This window comes from Amblyomma maculatum, chromosome 1, assembly GCF_055883805.1.
Source record: "Amblyomma maculatum isolate TAMU_Amacu chromosome 1, ASM5588380v1, whole genome shotgun sequence".
Lineage (NCBI taxonomy): Eukaryota > Metazoa > Arthropoda > Arachnida > Ixodida > Ixodidae > Amblyomma > Amblyomma maculatum.
In genome coordinates, this window is record NC_139344.1 from 70,627,037 (window position 1) to 70,648,055 (window position 21,019).

Below are 21,019 nucleotides of genomic sequence, written 5' to 3' on the forward strand. Positions count from 1 at the left end.
AGGTGAAAATGCGCAGCATGCCTGTGGATAAGACGAAGAGTAGCAAGCCTCTGACTACGAGTATAGTTCAGCAGCATTAAACTTCCTCACATTCATTATGGAGTGAGATTTTATAGGGTTTCTCCACAACAATTGGCTATTCCTAACAACATGTGTCTGTGGTATCATTTGAGAGGACTTTTTCAAATTAAAGTAAAAAACTAACTTGAGATCTACGGTCGGTCAGTCTAGGCTTTCAGATCTTGCAATATCGTCTATCATAAGTGACTTGGTAGAACGCATCAATTTTGATCAAGTACTAAGTGATCAAGTGCTTTGCGGCCCTGAAGGCCAGAAAAGAAAATTGACATTTTGAGTAGTCTATTCTTTTCCTCTGCTTTAAGACCTTTGCGTGAATATCCGCTTTCAAAAGAAGCGTGATAGTATATGTTCTGTTATAAATTACACGAAGCAAGGTGACTTCTGAGTGTTCCACTTTTTGTATATCAGCCGCTTCTTGATCGTTTAATGAATGCAACGAGGGGCATGCTTGTTTCGTATATGCGGCAGACTTTACGCATTTGTCCCATTTGCAAGCTTCGTGTTTTGCGTTGTGGCCACTGAAGGTCTGGAATGATTACTAGTTTGTTTCAGCAAACACATATAGGGAAAATGACTGACTTCGTTGTGACATAAATAAGAAAGGAGCCAACAGCCTGTAACCCAATAGAAAGCAGAGGCGATTTTTTTTTTTTTATCAATCAGAAGGATGAATTAAATATCGGGATAAGTGACTAGAAAGTAAAAGATAAAACAACCATTGATGGACGGCTGTCATCAATAACTTCATTTCTGACATTGCCATTGTCATCACAAAAGTCCTTATACATTAACGTTTCAGAAACTAATTTTATCTTCGGCTCATCCCTCATTAAAATGATATTTGGGAAACCTAACTTATCTGCTGCATAAAATAGTAAAAAAGAAACCATAATTAATATGACTTACTTCAGAACAGATTCAATATGAAAACTGGTGTTGGTATTACAGATGCACCGGTCTGTCCTATATTCATCCTGGCAGTATTTCAGACTGAATGACAATATGGAGGGTGCACACAACTTTAAAAAAAAAGACAGCCCAAAAAAAAGGCATGTCAAACTTTGAAATGAAAGCAAAGATTGCATACCAACAGCTGCTTGAAGCACCTGGAGTGTTCCAGGGTACATCATCCTTTGACCAAATGTGTGCACTGCAATGTAACTGAAAATAAGATATAATGAGGCTCATGCACACAAACACCATTACCACCTTTATCCCCAGCCTGACAAATTTAAGCAGCAAAGGGACTGAACATTCCTAAATATGCACATATAAACTGCAAACAAACTAAAATAGAGGCTCTATAAAATACAAAAGCATGGCAGGCATGCAAACAGTGTAAGGCTTACCTCAACACTTCACATGGCAAGGCACGCAAAGTGGAAAAAAAGCTGCCTCGTTTCAGTGGCTGATTTTCTACTTCTACCCGTGGTTTGCTCTTGTCCCTGCAAAAAAAAAAGGCAAGAAATTAAAAAATTTTTTTCCCAATTTTTTCCCAAATTTCTTCACTTTTTCAACAAATGAGCTATTTTTCTTCTTGCTAACAACTGGCTTTTTTGTTTCCCCCGTAAAAAACGGGCAGAAAAAGTGGCAACTGTGGAGCTAATGTGCACAAATCCTCGATTATGTGTAAAGTTCATGCATGGTTGTTGTCACAACACTAGCCAGCATCTACGTTGGTCCTATGGTTCAATGGGAATTTTATTTCAAATGTATCCGCCAGAGGGAGAGGGGTAATAAATTCAGGCAAACAAAATGTCACGTTAACTCTCAGTGCCAAACAACTACCGCACTCAAAATTTGGGGGTGCAATTAAGGTCCGCCTTTAAGGGTATGACACAACATCAATAATGCCTCCCACCTGCAGCTCCCCTTGCAGATTCTCATTTGTGTACATACACTTTTGCTCAGTCATAAATTCCCTACTTTGTGCCTTTAGTATTACCTCACACACACTCATCAGCATACAGTAGCAAGCTACTACCCTATGTAAAAGACCACCCAACATAGATATAACTCCCCACCTGACCAAGCTGTAAGAAAGTGACTATGTGGCCTAGACTAGCATGTCTGACTGGAGTTAAACCTCTATGTAACAGACTATGTAGCAAATTCCTGAATTTTTACGAAGTTTTTCAATTCCACAACGCTGCCCCCATAGAAGTATGTGGATCTGAAAACTCCATGTAACGAACATGTCGGAGTGGTTGGCCTTGATATAACCAACTCGCGGTGTCAACTATAAGCTAGTGCTGAATCAATGGACATTCGGCAGAACCCCGCAAGTTTCAGAACGATAAAAACATCTACTATAGCAATGAGTGACCGCAGTTCATACAAAGTGGCTGCGTTTAAGCGTCGACGACGCATCTACATGGCAAACGTAACAGTCCCCACTACTTTCGATTTGGAACATGGCACTACAATAGTTTGTGCTTAAGAGCGGAAAAAAATAACAGAACAAAGAAAAAAGACACGGGGCGAGCAGCCTGCGTCCATCACTGCTACGTGGTTGCTTGCAGACTCCCGCGCGTCGGAAGTGAGAACAGCACAGCCCGCGCACGCCGGCGACACGAGGCAGAGTTAGTTTCCTCGGGCAACAATGGTGGGCGAGCGGGAACATACTCGAAGAAGCAGGCGCCTCCTCGCCCAGCGGCGGTGCGAATGTGTGCGCTCTCCCTCAGTTTCTATATAAAGTTTTGGCATGGCGAAATCTCTTACTATCATTGTTCCGATGTCACAAACCACTGGTACGTACCGTGTGTGGCAGGAGAGCAGAGAGAGAAAATTTATTTTTAAATGTTTTGTACAGGTGACCATATACTCATTCATTATTACAGCGCAGACAGCACAGAACAAGAGGAGGACACAGCAGCGCTGTTGTGTCCTCCTCTTGTTCTGTGCCATCTTTGCGCTGTAATAATGAATGTATGTAACGCAACTCGCCCAAAATGTTGTATTATGACCATATATCCAGTAAAAAAACAAATGCAAAGAAGCCACTCTCAGAGCCTCTGCATGCTGCACGCAGTCAAAACCAAGTGCAAACAGTACTGAGATTAGCCTCAAAAACTAACACCCTGGAAAAGAGGGTTGAACAAGCAAGACTGCTTTTGCACTGCAGGCACATATCCAACGAAAGGCCTGCTCCCCTCCTCACCATCCAACTAACCTCATCCCTCCACCGGCCCAGATTCTCATTGTCTTGGTACGCTCTTGTTGGAAATGCCAAATATAATTTCCTGGCAGAATGCCCGGTGCATTCTATCAACTTATGAAAAACTTAATGGTCAAATTACTGGGGAAAAACGCATACATAAAAAAAAAAATTTCAATGCTCACACAAGGGGGTCATTCCAGCGAAAGTCTATTGGCCAGGCATAGAATTCACTGTCATACTTGGCAAGCTCCATCTAGAAGAAAGCAAAAAAAAAATCCTTTTGCACCAACAAGAAACAGGTCTCGAAAGAAAAGAAGAAAGAAATCCTGAACAATTCTACCTTTGACTCTTTGCTTAGATTTTCTTGAGCAGCCTGAAGGGCCCGCAAGAATTGACCATAGTCTGAACTGGCAATCCGTCCAATGCCTAGAAAAAAGAAGGTTTACAAAAATTCAGCAAATCATACAGTCATATCACTAGAAAATTTACACACACAAAATCTCCACCCTATGATAGAAGACACAAAAAAGCTTGAAAACATTTTCTCTGGTTACCTGAATGTTTATAAAACACTAATGCAATAGCTTGTACAAAGATATTAATCTCTTATTAGAGATAACAGAGTCATTGCTATTGACTAGTATGTTTGCATACAAAGGGAGCAAACAGCCACTGACACAAAAGCAACTATAGGGAATTTTTCACTATTTTTGTATCAATAAATGTGAATTAATAATGTAATTATGAAGATAATCAATAATCAATTAGAAGAAAAAAAAAACCATGTCACTGCTGGAATCTGAACCCACAATTTACAGTCTAGTGCCCTAATGACTGAGCTATGGCGACGACTCTTCAATCTTTTACTTTCTTAGTTATTTATGTTAAGTGTAATCTATACTTGAGACTGTGCCATAACCACACTCGTCCGTGCGATACTACAAATGTTGCACAGAATGAGATGTAAAGGGGAGAGTGGGAGCTGTGTGAGAACCCTCTTCAGCTATCTATGACACCAAGGATGCTAGTACTATAATAAGCAGTAGAGTCACTATTTTAATTATTCAAATCTTGCAGAATGCTTCCAAAATTAGACAATGACACAAAACACTTTGCTCCTCACAAACACCACAAAAACACCTGATTTGGAAACTACTGATAACAGTAAAAGAGAAAACAAAATGAACTTGTACAACTGCGTTAGGTCATCAGACATACCTCTTAAGCAAATTGTGCCAACCATGACCACGCATATCACACCAGCCAGCCTGGTCAGAGAATAAACTCCTTCAAATGTGACATAGCCTGCAGAGGAGAAAGCAATATTTGTACTGTGATAGTCAGAACTTCAGCCATCGACATGCACCAGTGCGTTGTGCGACGAAGACAAAGAAGAAGTATGCTGGGCTCGCCGTTGCAAGGTCCTCTCCTCACAGCTCTCCATCTGAGCGTCAATAAACGCCCTATTACAATTGGTGGAGGTGCCGGAAACGATCCCATCCAAACTGGAACTGCGAAGCCGTACATTGCCCTCTACGACCGCCATGCAAGACGAGTCCACTTCGACGCTGCCGGCCGTTCCACCCACGATTATGTGTTCTGGCGTCGTGCGCCAGCGTGACCCTTGCCTCTTCAGTGGCACGGCTGATTAAGATGTCGACGACTGGCTGTCATTGTATGAAAGAGTAAGCAGCTACAACAAGTGGGATGACTCATACAAGCTCAGTAACGTCATATTCTATCTGACGGACGTGGCGAACCTCTGGTTTCGCAACCATGAGGCTGACCTGTCATCTTGGTCGGAATTTAAAAAGAATTTCGCAGAAGTGTTCGGCCGCCCGGCAGTGCGTAAGCTTCGTGCCGAACAACGTTTACACGATCGTGTTCAGCGCGCTGATGAGACCTTTACCAGCTACATAGAAGACATTGTTGATCTCTGCAAACGAGTCGACTCGGCCATGCCGGAAGCAAACAAAATCCGCTACATCCTCGAGGGCATTACTGAGGACGCCTTCCAGATGCTGGTAGCGAAAGATCCCACCAGCGTTAGTGAAATCGTGAAGCTTTGCCAGAGCTACGATGAGCTCCGCAAGCGGCGCGCTTCTAGGCGCCGCTCCAGTGTGTGCGACGAAGGCGTATCCACATTCTACGCCCTATTACATATTATATACAGTCGCCGACCGTTTTTTCGGACTTGAAGGGACCCGAAAAATGGTCCGAATAATCGAACAGTCCGAAAAATCCGTGAAGCACAAAAAATCACTTTATTCAGAGGAAATCGGCTTAAAAAAGTCGCCGATTTTACCTTGCGGCAAATTTCTTTTGCTGGCGACGATTTGCGCTTGTATTTGCGCCAAAGTTGTCGTTTCGCTGTACACGCTAGACAGCAAGTTCACAGCGTTCGTAATTTGTGCAAGCGATGGCTGTGGTAGGCCGCCCGAGTCGTCGTCGGAGTCCGACTCGTCTTCAGGTTGAAGAACCTGGCGTACAAGTTCGTCGTCCGTGAGGTCCGCACACATATCGAGGCCGTCGTCCACTTCAACAAACTCGCGGAACGTGGAGCCCGTTGGAATGTCCATTCCGTTCCCGCGAAGGTCAACGATGAGGTCTTCGCCACTGTCTGCAGTCAAATCCTCAGAATCGTTGCAGTCTTCTACGTCATCGACTTCATCGGCGGAGAATCCAGCGTGCCTGAAGCAATTAGCAATTGTTTCCGCTCTCACTGCCTTCCACGCGTCAGCCAGCATGCTAACCGCCGCAAAAAGATCCGTGGCGTACTTTTTCCCGTTGTCAAAACAAAGGACTGTGCGCCGCAGAAGACGGGTCCGATAATGCACCTTAAGGTTTTTGATCACCCCCTGGTCCATTGGTTGGAGCACGCTGGTGGTGTTTGGTGGCAGGTATTCGAGCTGAATGGCTTTCAGGTTGTCGAAGGTGCCGTGAGCCGCGCAGTTATCAACGAAAATAATAACTTGTCGCCCCTGCCGCTCGAAACTTCGGTCGAGTCGACGCACGTAATCTTCAAACAAAGCATGAGTGATCCATGCCTTGGAGTTGCTGCAGTACCACACGGGAAGGTTCTTCGCGCCCTTAAAACACCTAGGATTTTTGGATTTGCCTATCACAAGAAGTGGCAGCTTCTCAGTGCCAGTGGCATTTGCACCTACCATTACTGTTATCCTTTCCTTGCTGTGGCGGCCCCCTGAACAGGAGTCACCCGAAAAAGAGAGGGTGCGGTCAGGCAACATCTTGAAGAAGAGGCCGGTCTCGTCACAGTTGAAGGTGTCCTCCGGGCTGTACTGGCTCAACAAGGGCTTCAACTTCGTCTGACGGTAGTCTGCTACCGTGGCTGGGTTGGCGGCTCCGCTCTCCCCGCACATCTTCTTAAAAGACACACCGTGTCTCTTCTTGAAACCGCGGAGCCATCCGTCCGTGAACTTTAATTTTTCAATTCTCATTTTCACGGCCAGGCTCTCTGCCTTTTCCTTCAACGTGTCGCCCGACACTGGAAGGTTTTTCGCTAAAGCAGCTTTAAGCCAGAGTAGCAAGGCCTTCTCCAATTCGGGGTGGTCGCCTTTCCTGTCGTTCTTCTGGCTGCTGCTGTGGGACGCCTCAAAGGCGGAAAAAATCTTCGCCTTATTTTTCACGTAATCCGAAATAGTTTGCTTCGACAGTGCGAACTCCTTGGCCACGTCAGCTTGCGTTCGCCCACTCAGCACTAGCTTTATGATCGCTGCCTTTTTCTCAAGGGTCATGGTAGAATAGCTCCCACGCTTCTTTGACGGACCCGGCAGCACCGGCGGGGCCATGTCCACAGCCCGAGTGCGCACCACACCACTCGTCAAACACGCAAAAATTAGGCACTTTTCGTTCAGAGCGGTGGAACCGCCGGACGCAATCACAAAACGGCCAAAGGATTGACGGCGCGCCACTCGGTTGACGCGGTCGGAGAAACTCGTGTGACAACACGGCGGACGTATGAGACAAAGCACAAAGAGATAGCTGCCCGCGTCAGCGTTGGCGATGGATGGATGATGGATGGATGGATGATAGTGGCTCTGCCCTTTGAATCGGGCGGCAGCTTGCGCCGCCTAGCCAAAAAATTAAAAGAAATATATTTATCTCTTCCCCATTTTTAGCTTCTAATTCGTCCGTATCTGCCCCCCTCCCTTTTTTTCCTCTCTTTATTCTCTTGACTTTTTCCACCAATCCTCTAACCTCTCTTTTGTTATCAGAACGCGTTCCTCATCCATTCGTCCATCTTCCCCAGCAAATCCCAGCGCTCTCTCCAGATCTGCCGCTTTTTCCGCGGGAAGGGCAGGACGAAGTTTTTGGCACCTTAGAACAACATGTTCCGTTGTTTCCTCCTCAGTTCCGCACGCCGCGCATAATATATCTACTTCCTGAAATTTTTTCCTGTACGTTTTTGTTCTGAGGGCCCCTGTCCTAGCCTCAAACAGCAATGAGCTTCCTCGTGAGTTGTCGAATAAACTTTCTTTCTTTATATCCTGTTTTCGAGTTCTATACATACTCAATGCTGATTTTCCTTGCATTCTTTCCTCCCACAGTTTCTTTTCTGCCTCCTTTACCTGCTTTTCAATGCTGCTGTTTTGCTGCGGTGTATCTCCAAACTCTAGGTACTTAAATCTGAGCTTTCGGGTTCTGTTAGTCCATTTCGTATTCAGGCTTTTCATGAAGAGGTGCTTGTACATTTTTCGTGCCCACCTTGATTCCTCCATTTCGGTTAGTCTCTGATCATATTTTAGTTTGCTAATTGCCTCTCTAACCTCAAATGATGCCCAGCCCATATCTCCCTGGACTCCTTCATTAGGTGTGTTGCCATGTGCTCCCAATGCCAATCTACCTACCTTTCTCTGTCTGATTTCAAGGCCTGACTGTACTTCTGATTTCATGCACAGGACTGCATTTCCAAAAGTGAGTCCTGGTACCATAACACCCTTCCATACCCCTCTAACAACCTCATACCTGTTATAATTCCAGAGGGCCCTGTGTTTCATAATATCCGAACTCCTTTTCCCTTTGTCTATCGTAATTCCTTCATGCTTTTCTAGGTAATTTTTTCCTTCGTTGATCCATATGCCCAGGTATTTATAGCTCTCCACATGTTCAACCTTGGTGCCTTGTATTTCCAGCACGGCCCCCCTTTCATCATTAAATACCATTATTCCTGATTTTTCACTGCTAAATTGCAGTCTCAGCTTTTCGCCCTCTTCTCCACAGATCTTAAGCAGCTCCTGCAACCCATCCCTCTTATGTGCCAGCAGTACAATGTCATCCGCGTACATCAATCCTGGTAGAACTTGTGTTACTTTCTGTCCTCCCTACATATAGCTTGCATCGAATCCCTTATTACTTTCCTCCAGGCGCCTTTCCATTTGGCTCATGTATATCATGAAAAGCAGCGGTGACAGTGGGCACCCTTGCCTAAGCCCCCTTTTTATTTTTGCTGGTTTTGTTGTTTCCGTCTCCCATACTATCACTGCCTCATTATCTGCATACACTTCTTGTATGAACTGAACCAGGTTTTTATTCAGGCCATATTCCTTCAACTGGTCCCACAGTTTTTTCTGATCTACACTGTCGTATGCCCCTTTAATATCTAAAAACGCTATCCATAATGGTCTCTGACTTGCAGCTGCTGTTTCTATACACTGGGTAACCACAAATAAATTATCCTCTAGTCTTCTGTCCTTGCGGAAACCATTTTGTAGTTCTCCGAGGATATTCCCTCCTTCTGCCCATTCCTCCATCATTACTTTTACTAACTGCATTGCTACCCTGTATATAACTGATGTAACTGTGATTGGCCGATAGTACTTTATGTTATCTCTGCTTCCCTTGCCTTTGTATATTAGTCTCATCCTGCTTAATTTCCAATCTTTTGGTACTTGACCGCCCTTTATTGTTTGTTCAATCAACTGTCGCAATTTTACTTTGCTTTTTTGTCCTAATCTGGTAATCAATCCCATGGGTATGCTATCTGGTCCTGTCGCTGTTCCCAAGGGGACCTTCCGTTCTATTCTTTCCCATTGTCTTGCTGTCATCTCCTTGTATTCTTGCTCCTCGTCCCTGTGGTCCTCATTATTCTCCATTTCTTCTGCGGCATTCACTTCCAGACTGGCAAAGGCTGTTTCTATTGTGCGCCTAACATATTCCTGTGCTTCCTCTCCCTCCACTCTTTTTCCTTCCTGTGTGGTCAGTGAGTGTTGGACCCCTTCCGTCTTTTTTGCTTGTAGCCTTATGTGGTTCCAAAACCTCTTTGCAGCATTTTTATCTTTTTTACTTATGTCCATCATCCACTGGACCCCAGCTTTTCCTATTTTAATTTGGATTAAGGTTGACGCCTCCCTTTTTCTCTCAAGGTACTCCTCCCATTTGGATTCTACTTCCCTTGGTGTGGCTCCCCTCCTTTGGTAATCTGTGCTCTCTGGATGCCTCTTGACGCCTCGTTATGGCTGCTTTAACTTCAGCATCCCACCAGCTTTTTGGTTTATATTTTCTCTTTCCTCTTCTAATCTTGCCCTTTTTTAGCTCTCTTTTAAATACTTCTACTAGGTCATCGTATGTCCATTCTCTATTTGGTTGTTGATTTACTATGTCTTCAATGCACTTTGACCCTTTTTCCAACTGCATATCATTGAGTTTCTGGTTGCTTTCACATACCTGCATTTTTGTTGCAGCCGCTGTCCCGCCAAATTGGAGTTTAATTCTTTTGTGATCGCTTCCTAAGCTCTTCGCCCCTTCTTCATCAATTTCCATACCTACTAACCTGTCATACAGCTTGTGGGACATCAGAGAATAGTCGATTGTGGAATGAGAGTTATTTCTTTCCCATGTTATTTTTCCCTCACACTTTATTTCTGAATTAACTATTGTGAGATCCTGGGTTTCACAAAATGTTCCTAACATTTTGCCTGTCGTATCGGTAGCTCCATCAAAAAATTCCATATGGGCATTCATATCCCCTAAGATTATTGCAGGTTGACGGCGATGACAATCCGACTGCCACCTCGAAGTGGCAGAGATTGCAGGGGCCTCTCCTGGCAAAAATAGGGCACCGAAACAATGTCAAGCCAATCCAACTGCAGAGCCAATCCACTTCAATCCAAGATGGCGCTTGTTGCGCCGGCGAAAAGCCGATAAGATGGCAGATTTTGGCCTGCAGGGGACTGAAATTAGTCCGAAAAATCGAACTTTCGGACTTTTAAAGTCCGAAATATCCGTCGCGAATATGTATGCGCTTCTATGGGGTGACTGACGGTGCCTCACTGAAGTCCGAAATATCCTACAAGTCCGAATTATTGGAGTCCGAATTACCCGTCGGCTACTGTAATTGCAGGAAAAAAATATCAAGAAAACAAAGCATTGCTCCTCTTTTAAGGAAATTCAATGCTATATGAGCACTCAGACTTAAGGTAAATGTGGGCTTGCCTACAGAAACACTGACAACATAAATCTGAAAGACAAGACACCTGTTAGGTTGGAGCCCTTTTTCTTTTTCATGAGGGAGAAGCCCTGATCAGTTTTATGCAAGCCCCCCAGCAATACTTCACTGGACATCGCTGTCCCAAACAACAGCCAACACTTTAATAATTTTTCATGCTTGAAATGGTGCAGCAGTCATCTGAAATGGACGTCTTCACCATAATGTATGAAGCACTAGATACCACATGCACATGGAAATTTTATAGACGAACAGTTACGTGTGCAAACAGAAATGAAAAAAAAAGTGAGGTACATCATTGCACCTACTACACAACAAGAAAAATTAAAATTCATGTTTATAACCATGACCAAGTTTCAAACTGGATTCCTTCAGCTCTATGCCTTACCTCTTCGGTACAGGACTGCAGCTATTATAGGTGAAGTGTAGACACCTATAGACCAAGCCAGTGAGAGCTGCAAAAATCAAAAACAAAAGAACAGGGGACATCTCTAAGTCATGGTAGAAGTTTAATTATGCTTAAAAAATGTGTACATACGCAGCAGCACTAAAAAAGCCACATAAGACTTATATTAAAGTAACCTTCCTACCACAGCCTGAAGCGGGCATGCACTGCTCAGAATTAAACGTGCTAAAGTATACACTTGCAAGTACAACAAAAACCAACATCAAGCATGCCACTAAAACAGGATGTACCTAACAGCCACCCTGCTTGCTTACTAAGTGACAAAGCCATACATGCTGAAAGCCTATGCCCAGAAGGATAGTAGTGCCATGAAATAAACAGAAGGGCTAGAACATGTAAAACGATCACATGCACAGTGCCCTGTGAGAAGAATTAATGATGAAGATATTGTGGCTCCACACAAGTGGACACTAAAAGTTCATGCAAGTTGTTGCATGCACTGCAAGCTCACCACTGGTAGGCCATTTAATGATGAACTTCCCAGCCATGTTGGTGACATTCTCAGATTTCTCTAACATATTTTTTCCCTTCTACTGCAGCACTCAGAGTAAATTGCAAAAATAGCTATGATGGTGGTATAGCCCAACAAACATTACAGATATGCACAAAAACAGCGCCATAAGAAAACTTGTACCATAAGAAAAATAGTACTGTAAGGCCCAACTAGAAACAAACAAAAAAATTGCCGACAATTACGTTACTTCCTAATGTGAAATTTGAGCACAGCTCAGTGGCAAATGGCAGCGACTATGCATTTTGGCTCGGGTGATGCAGATATCGAGATCCGCCGCCACCTGATCCAGCGCTCTGAATGCCGCCGCACAGGAGGGGGCACTGGAGGAGGAGCTAAGAGAGCAATTAAGTTAGCAGCGACTGACTGATGTCGCTGACGCCGCTAGCGAGTCAAGTCAACGTGGCTCTGCGTTTCGGCTTGGGATGCATGCACCGTGATCCGCTGATGCCGAGCCGGCGCTTCGGCAATCGGAGACCACCATCACCGCCACGAAGGAAGAAAGGGGGGGGGGGGGGGGGATGGGTACACGCAGCGGCGAACGGCGGCGGCAGGAGCACGTGCAGTCGCAGCCATGGAGGAAGAGAGGGGAGGGGAGGGGGGGGGAGGATACATGCAGTGGCGAATGGTGGCAGTAGGAGAGCGCTGCCCCGGCTGCGGAGCTGGTTACGAGGGACAACGGTGAGAGCGACGCAAAACGCAGAAACGGGCGCCAAAGAGCTGCGCTCTAAAAAAAAAAACTTAAACCATAATTTGACTGAATCAGTACCAGCTTGCCAAAATCACAAACTCAACATAACTCCTAGTACTGTCTCTTCTTTATGCAGGTGTGCTTGCTTTGTTTTTTATTTCTCATGTCTTACCATGCTCTCAAACCACAAACATCTTATCAGATGTTTATGGACCAAGTATACTGTACACTTAATAAAAATTTATCTGGAAAATGAGTAAACTAAACTTAACAGAACCTGCATTTATGCATCTAGTACACTTTCAGAGGAATTTGTACCCTAAAGCAGTCAAAGTAAAAATATGCTGCATGATAGTTTTATTACTGCCTATAAACTATATGTATTGCAGTGAAGAAGCTTTGTCAAAACAATCTCCACGCTAGTCGGGAAAACATTTTCTTTAAGTAGAACCCCGCTATAGTAAACTCCGATATAATAAAAACCCTGATATAGTAAAGTGAAAGTGAAGTCCCAGTTCATCTTCAACAGAGAACTGTACATTTTTCCCCCTTTATAGTAAGGACATTTTTGGCAAAAATCGGTTAAAGTGCACCTGGCTGCAGCGACGACTCCCACGATATGAAATCGCCGCCCGTGCACTACCTAGAATCATGAGGCAAATATTTTTTTGCATTTGAAAAAAAAAAAAAAAAAAAAAAAGGTAACACCCAGAGTTCTTTAGGTGGCTTTACCACCAGGCTTAGCAGTATTCAGGAGAAGACTACTTTACGGGAGCCTTGTGAGAAAGCACGCAGCGCGTAGGGGAAAAAAAAAAAAGTAAAGCTGTTTACAAAAATGGAAAGGAGGCAGTGCGGTCCGTTCAGAAAGTAAAGGATAGTAAAAGCGCAGCAAGAAAAAGGAAACGGGAAGAATTGGGCATACATTAACAGCACTGTGCAGCACGAGGCAGCAGAGGCAAGAAGTGGAGGCGCAGCATGTGCGGTCTTGCAGCACTTGACTGCCACGCCCATTTATCATTTATTGCTTTTTAAAAGACAGAAACATCAAAACTTGACACCGAATTCATGCAAGGCTTTGGTTTTCACATTAAATCCTACTTGGTTGTATTTGTAGCTGCGTTGTCCTCATGCTTAAGAGGTACTTTTTCAAGATGTAAAAAATTTTTAAACTGGAAAAAAAAAAAAGAATTGCACTAGGAGATGATAAGGACAAGATGGAAGGTATTTCAGTGTTGTTTTCATTAAGCAACAAGATGTGTTCAGTAAGTGCCTATTCAACTACCAGACAGCATCTTAGGATAATGTCATCACCAATAACTGATATACAGGGTGTTGAATATTTGGGGGCTGGGATTTAAAAAATTCTTATGCAAAATTTACTACCCCATTCGAGCTGAAATAACGTTCACAAAGTAGCAAAATATAGTCTACGTTGCCTGATAAGTGATTAACATCGGTACTTGCCTAGATTTCCCGAAATTGAGAAAAAGACTGCTCTCGGTGGCGTGCACAATTTTCGCAGAAGAGAGTCGAAACGCTGCTTTGACATGGTGGGTCATCTGTCGGGCAGCGAGGCAAGTGCGCCAACGGCCGGGATGGAGCTTGCCTCACTGCTCGACAGATGACGCACCATGTCAAAGCAGCGTTTCGACTCTCTTCTGCGAAAATTGTGCACGCCACCGAGAGCAGTTTTTCCTCGATTTCGGAAAATCTAGGCAAGTACCGATATTGAATCACTTATCAGATAACGTAGACAATATTTTGCTACTTTTTGAACGTTATTTCAGCTCGAATGGGGTAGTAGATTTTGCATAGCAATTTTTTAAATCCCAGCCCTCAAGTATTCAAGACCCTGTAGTAAAGACCCTGATATAGTAAAGATTTTTGCTTGTCCCAGTGACTTTACTATAAAGAGGTTTTACTCCTTGCATGGAACTACTGCACAGCTTGTAAACATTTGTTCTCTAGCCAGGTCACATGAACTGCATTCGTATACAATGGGCATTTACACATTCTTGTTACTCGTCCCTAGAACACATCAGGAAATGGTGTTCATACTGCATGACTGCCAGCCATGTCTGAGAGTTCAAATATGTCAGCAGTTCCATTTCTGCATAGTGCATAACAAACTGCTCTTTCCAGACAGTTTGAATTTTAGTGTTTCTAAGTGTACTGGAATGCTACTTTTGTAGATGAAGAATGAAATAACCCAGGTACCAAGCAAAAAGTGAATTCAGTTCAGCAAGAAAGCTCCAGAGCAGGTATTTTTTTGTCAGTTGCAAACACCACTTCGAAGAAAATGTACTAGAGTCTGACATGAAAAAGTGTATTCTCAGAGGCTGGTGTGGATAGGGAGATTAAAAATATGCAGAAATTTCGAAGAAACTGTCAATGCATGTGTAAGCATACATATGCACATATAAGCGTACACTGACATGATTTGTGGCTGGCAGTCAGTCACGTGGTGTGGTTGAGTGGCAGTAAAATACTAGTTAGGTATTAACAAATTATCTAATTAAATAACTGACTAACTATCAACTAATTTATTTCAATTAACAATAAAAATCAAATAGACTAATTTAGTGTTAACTAGTAGATACTATAAGTAGTAAGTACTAACTACTATTATTTGCATTATTGTTGCATCTTCTATATATGTCTTGCGGCCCTTGAGTACATGTGAGGATCATCCAACGTGTTACGTTGCAGAAAGACTGGTTTTGCTGTGGGAGTTGCCTAGAATGCTTATGCATTTCAAAAATAACTGGGGGGCAGTTAAGGTTCACCATTAAAGGGACAGAACACTGGCCAAAATATGTCATGAGATTATGATGGAGATGAAAAATCTTGCCTCATATAGTACAGATTGAGCATTACAATATGAAAGAAAAGAGGCTTTACAATTTTAATTTGGCATTGAAAATTGCATAAAAACAACTGAGGCGCTATCTAGCGGAGAAACCCTAGTACTTTCAGTGTAGCCCCCCACGTGACTACATGTCAGCAAAATATTGCCGATTTTCATAACTGTGCACTGTTCTTTTTTCTTCTAGCAGTGCTGGCCATTAACTGAAAACCACCCCTGCTTTCGCGCTGCAAAGGTTATGCTTTCAGGTTTTGCCACTAGATGGCGCCACAGTGTTTGCAATTTCGTGAATGAAGCGATGACAGTGCCCACCGAAACTTTCATCGATGAGGGCGTGCGTTATTGTGCCGTAACAGCATTGAATGTGAAACTGAAAAGAATGTTACTCTATGCAAAAAATGTCTGATTACTGTCTGGCGAGTGAAAGTCATATTTGTTTCCGGTACGTCTTTTTTGTCGACCACCACACTCGTCGTCATCGCGGTCGCTGCTCATGGTTTCCAACATCGAACTACATAAAAACGGGCGCATGCATTGATCGAAAAGTTCCCGGTAAAAAGTTTCTACAGCGTTTCTAACAAAACCATTATGGAATTGAACATTTTAAACATCAATCTTTGCACTCTGGCGAACAAAGATCGAGACCTAAGTCCCAGTGTTTTGTCCCTTTAAGAGTATGATGCAACAGAGTTAATGGGACACGCAAGTGGCTCTTGTGAATCCTTGTATGTGTATACTCACGCTTCGCCGGCACGCACTTTGCTACTTGCTTGATAACTGTTCCCTTAATTTGTGACACCAATATCTCACCCACACTCCTTAGCATACAGTCACAAATTACCCTATTATGTGCAAGACCACCAAACCATAGTTACAAAGCCCCACTTTAACCATGTCACACAAATATGCCTGCATGTTCTATGGCTAACGTGTCTGACACGGGATTCAAGGGTCCTGGATTCGATTCCTATCTGACCCACCCTAAATTTTCCATTTACTTTTCAATTACACTGCTTCACATCTGACATCAAACCTTTTCGAGATTTTCTTCTCGAGCCAATGCCGGCAACTGGCATTGTCAGGTTCTTCCCTAACAGGAGACTTAACACTGTCGCATTAATAAAACAAATGCCGGCGCTGAGCCCCAAGCTCCCCAAACATGCATGTTAAATGCCAGCCAGCCGGAACTTCATGCTAAATTAATCAAAGGAGCAAGCAAGTTAAATTATCAGGCATTAGCCTTCTAGCACATCAAACGGTAAATGACAACAACATAAAGTATGTATGACTAGGAAAAACACATCAAATGTAATTATGTGTCCCAGTAGTGCACTTTTAACCAAAAGGGATCACAGAATTCACGCAAAAAATTGGTAATAAAAACTATGGGAAATGAAACAGTACTATAAATTTTGAATGCATCAAATGCACACTCATCTTATCTGCAACTTACTACAAGGGGTCATCATGTAGTTTGAATTCATCAAAACAGCATGACAAAAAAAATGCCTCTGCCAATACCTGCCATCATGCCCCCAATTCAACACCTGCAGCAAAAGACCCAGATGTTTTACTCGGCACAAGGGCACACCATAGTTTTTATAACAGAATTTCACGAAATATATGTATCGAAGAAAATTTAAGGATATGTTTTCTTATTGTGCCATTGGTCCCTAGAACATGAGTAGTTTAAATTGTTCTCAAGAGAAAAATAATTTAGTAAAAAGTAGGAGGAATGACAACCTCATGCCACCTGATTCCAGCCCATGACCTTTGCATGTCACGTGACATGCTCTGCTAACTGAGTTAAGGTGGTGGCTGCCCTCTCCCTCCCCAACCTTATGTCTCTTTAGCGAATAGTTCTTTAAAACACCTAAAAGACATGTCAGTGCAGTTGGCCTGCGTAAGTAGTATTAGGTAGACATTCTCTCCGTGATGAGTGAAATTAAAAGCAACTAAGTAATATTAAGTAAGCAGCTTTTTTATTATTAATTAAGCAGCTTTTTTATTTCTTTTACGGCACAAGTTTAAAAAACTGACGGTCATTAATGCAGATGGTTCGGCTTATGGGGTTTGACGACCTAACAAGACTTGGGTTATAACAGAAAACATAGTAGAGGGCTCCGGAAATTACGACCACCTTTAATGAAGCACTGACATCGCACAGCACATGGGCACCTTGTTTTCATTTCCATCAAAAAGTGGCAGGTATTCAATCCTGCATCCTTGGGCACAGCAGTCAAGCACCCAAACCACTGCACCATAAACACAAATGGTAAGCCCAGTATCGCAGTTTCAAATGAGATCTTAAATACACTTCTGAAAATTCTTTAAAAGGACACTGAAGACAAACAGCAGTTCGCCTGTATTGGTACGATACCACGCTCTGATCACAAAGACCACTCTAGCCAAGAACAGAGCTGGTTTTAAATGAAAACGGTCACTTTTCTTGTGATGTAAGGCATAGCTAGCTGCCTGTTGCGTACAAATTACAGTCGGTCAAAGCTCAAAATTAACTTAAGAACACAGGGACACAATGTGATGGTGGTATTATTGCGTTTGTCTCTTTTTGTCTGTCTGTATTCTAGTGCTGTTTTAAAATAAAATAAGGGGCACAGCTATGCAGTGTGAGGAATTTTTCTCCTATGCCTCTGCAGATCAGGAAGCATCACCTCACTGCTGTCTGCTAGCCAAGAATTCTTTATTGGCTATCACCCACTTGAACAGCTAGTCATCTAAGTAGTTTTCAAATCTGCATGTGAGACAGCGGCACAAAACTGTGCATGGTCGCCATAAAAAGATGCAAGATGCAAAGATGCAAGGGGGGCAAGTGCCCTTTTTGCACTCCCCTGCTGACGCCCATGGTGGTGCACACCTTCATGTGACCACATCTCTGAAAGAAATCACCGATTTCCTTAAGTACACAGCATTATTTTTTAATTTAGGAGAGTTTATGTTGTCTTACTAAATTTTACTGTTCCCAGTGCGCCTTTCAATAAAAAGCAATGCTCCCTTTTGAAGCAGATGATGTGCTTTTAGTTCTTGTCACTAGATGGCACCACACCGTTTTAAATTTATTGCATGAATCAGTAACTATGGGCCACTAGAACTTAAGTCAACAAGGCATATGCCCATGTTCTACAGTAGCAGCTTTCAGTGAGGAAACTGAAATGAATGCTACTTTACACTAAAAATGTCTATTGTTTGCATGTGCAGTTTATACCATCACACAGCCTTTTTCAAAGGATATTGCATTGAGAGCCGTCGAGATTTTGAAGTGTGACTGAACTCGAAGGAGTTGTTACGCAGCTACACAGCAAACTTGATCGCCAACTAGAGATTTTATCAACTCACATCGAGGTGTTGTGGCACCGCCGTCACCTCCGATAATTTTGCACGCATGCAATCATACACCCTATAAGTTTAACCTCTAAAAGATTAGAACAAGATTATTTGTTACACTAATATTATTAATTTGTGAAATCAATTTCACTGTTTTAAAAAAGCTGTATAACATTCATGCATTTTTCAGGGAGCTGGTGTGGGTTGCTTTCGTACTGCTGACAACAATGGTATTGCACTTGACACAGTGCTTTGAAGCCAGAACTGTCTTTTTTTTCCAGTACACAACTTTTGACAACATGCAATCCCCAGCGCGATCGCTGATTATGATTTCGAGCATCAAGCCACATACAAACATGTACTGACCAAGAAATTCTCACCAAGTTTTTTTTGCGTTTCTAACAAAACCATTGCGAAATCAAGCACTTTCAACAGCAAGCTTTCCATTGTGCTGAAAAAATTACAGACGCTTAATATCCAATGTTCAGTTCCTTTAATTAGGAAATTATTAACTTTACCAACGTATGTTTCCAGGATAGTTGGTTAATGCTTTCGAAGTGGAATACTTCTAGCGCAACACATAAAAAGGAATGCGCATACATAAATACACTTCTGTCATCTTTTGTCATATCACAGGCTTGTAATATTACACACGTGTTGGCAAAAAAAGTTCTTGCCCCTTCAGGCACACAGAAGTATCACTGATACAGATATCAGCCTTCTTTTCGATGTGAAACGCTTCCAGCAGTTCACGTGCTACAGTGTCAAGACTTCTTCCAAATATCTTTATTTTGGTCAGCTTTGGTTTGCATTTACGTTTTTTTACAATGTTTTGGCAGATGTAAGCAGTGTTCTGAATTGATAGCTCGTGGAACTGTGCCCTCTCATTAACGCATTAGCCCGTTTGCCTTATATATACTTTATCAAACGAAAAGGAATTTCAACAATCACTCTGGAACACTTCACATAGGGATTGGCATGGCGTTTCCCGCATCCAACATTATTTTCTTTTGCATCATTATGCAGGGCATATTTTGCAAGCTTCATGGGGGCCGAGAACACAATCAGTACTTTGTGCTTATTTGCCACTTTTTTCAGGTTGTGCGACATTCGATGCACAAAAGGTACTACTGTTGGCGCCACATCGTTTTTCATTTAATTTGGTGCCCCTCCACTTTCTGCAGCAAGGTCACAGTAATTGGCACTATGACCTGCTGCGGATAGCCTGCTTTCTTTAGTCTCTCAATCTGCTTACAGAAACTATTCTCTACCAATTGAATGCAGGATTTGTTTAGTGCCAATTTAAGGCATAGGTTTGCTATTGCCCTCTCCAGTTTTAGAGTGAATGGAATCATACTGCAGCATATCTTTTTTTGACTGTGGGAGTGAAATACTCAGTACTAGAGTTTACACTCTAAAACTGCTTAAAATGCCTGCTTTATCTGAAGTTAACCTGAACCAAAAGCATAATTTTTAAATAACTCCTACATTGCTCAAAATACAAAACATTCTTGGCATATTCACTGAAGTAGCATTAGCTATCTCAGGTCAAATATTTGCCCAGACAATAGCAGCTCAGGACACTAAAATGAACTAATAGAACCCTTGTGCCCTGCATAATATTTTTATTTTCAGACTTCACAGGTTACATTCACAGTTATCAACAATTATCACCTTTCAAGAGCATGAAAAAGCAAGCCTGCAATAGCTACTTTATACTTCTCATTATGAGACACATTACACTGCATGCAAGCAGGTAAACTGGTAAAATATTTTGATGCAGAAAACATGGTATAACAGAACATTAGTCACAAAGGAGCAAGACATGCTCAATGCAAGACCAGGCAAGAAGAAAGACAAACAAGGCATGCAGGACATGACAACACACTTCAAACAAGGGAAGTAGAAAAGCACACCAAGCAACACTAGTAAGCGATGCAGGTGGCCAACACTTACAGCGAAACTTACGGATCGTATTATATTATCACTGTAGCCTTCCACTCCATTAGGTTCATAGCTGCGACCCTGTTAAAAGGAACACAAGAAGACACCTGAATCCCACAAGATAAAATAACTGCAGATAGCACACTGACTATTGGCAAGTTGGTCAGTCATTTTCACAGAAATGTTTAGCAAAAAGACATGGACCAGAGAGGCAATGGGACAAGCACGTCCATCCCTTGTCTTGTCCTTGTCTTTTCACTGTGTTTATGAACTTAAAGAAGCATAGACATTTAGTTTCTAGGTTTGTGTTTCATTCTTTGTAATTATGTGGAAGACATTGCTGTACACAAATCACCATGTGACATGTTTCTTAAGACAACTAAATAATTCATAACCGAATTTCTTTCAACAGCGGAGAGAACACTATGACATCAAAGTCAAGTCTAGGTCACATGACGAATAAACAAACATTATGAAAGAGCACTGAGCAAGG

General features: G+C 42.7%; 1 protein-coding gene across 4 annotated transcripts in view; it reads right to left on the bottom strand.

Annotated features, from left to right (window-relative positions):
- The window catches only part of LOC146202765 (phosphatidylserine lipase ABHD16A), a 116,321-nt gene that overhangs the window by 89,814 nt on the left and 5,488 nt on the right, over positions 1-21,019 (bottom strand). For 3 of the 4 annotated variants that reach the window (XM_084588320.1, XM_084588321.1, XM_084588318.1), the window contains exons 2-8: positions 20,539-20,607; positions 11,095-11,161; positions 4,460-4,546; positions 3,582-3,667; positions 3,424-3,494; positions 1,431-1,526; positions 1,169-1,242 (exon numbers count right to left, since the gene is read on the bottom strand). In XM_084588320.1, coding sequence (XP_084444446.1) covers positions 1,169-1,242; positions 1,431-1,526; positions 3,424-3,494; positions 3,582-3,667; positions 4,460-4,546; positions 11,095-11,161; positions 20,539-20,607 — 550 coding nt within the window. The remainder of the gene's footprint in view (positions 1-1,168; positions 1,243-1,430; positions 1,527-3,423; positions 3,495-3,581; positions 3,668-4,459; positions 4,547-11,094; positions 11,162-20,538; positions 20,608-21,019) is intronic. The other variant, XM_084588319.1, reaches the window with a different exon arrangement.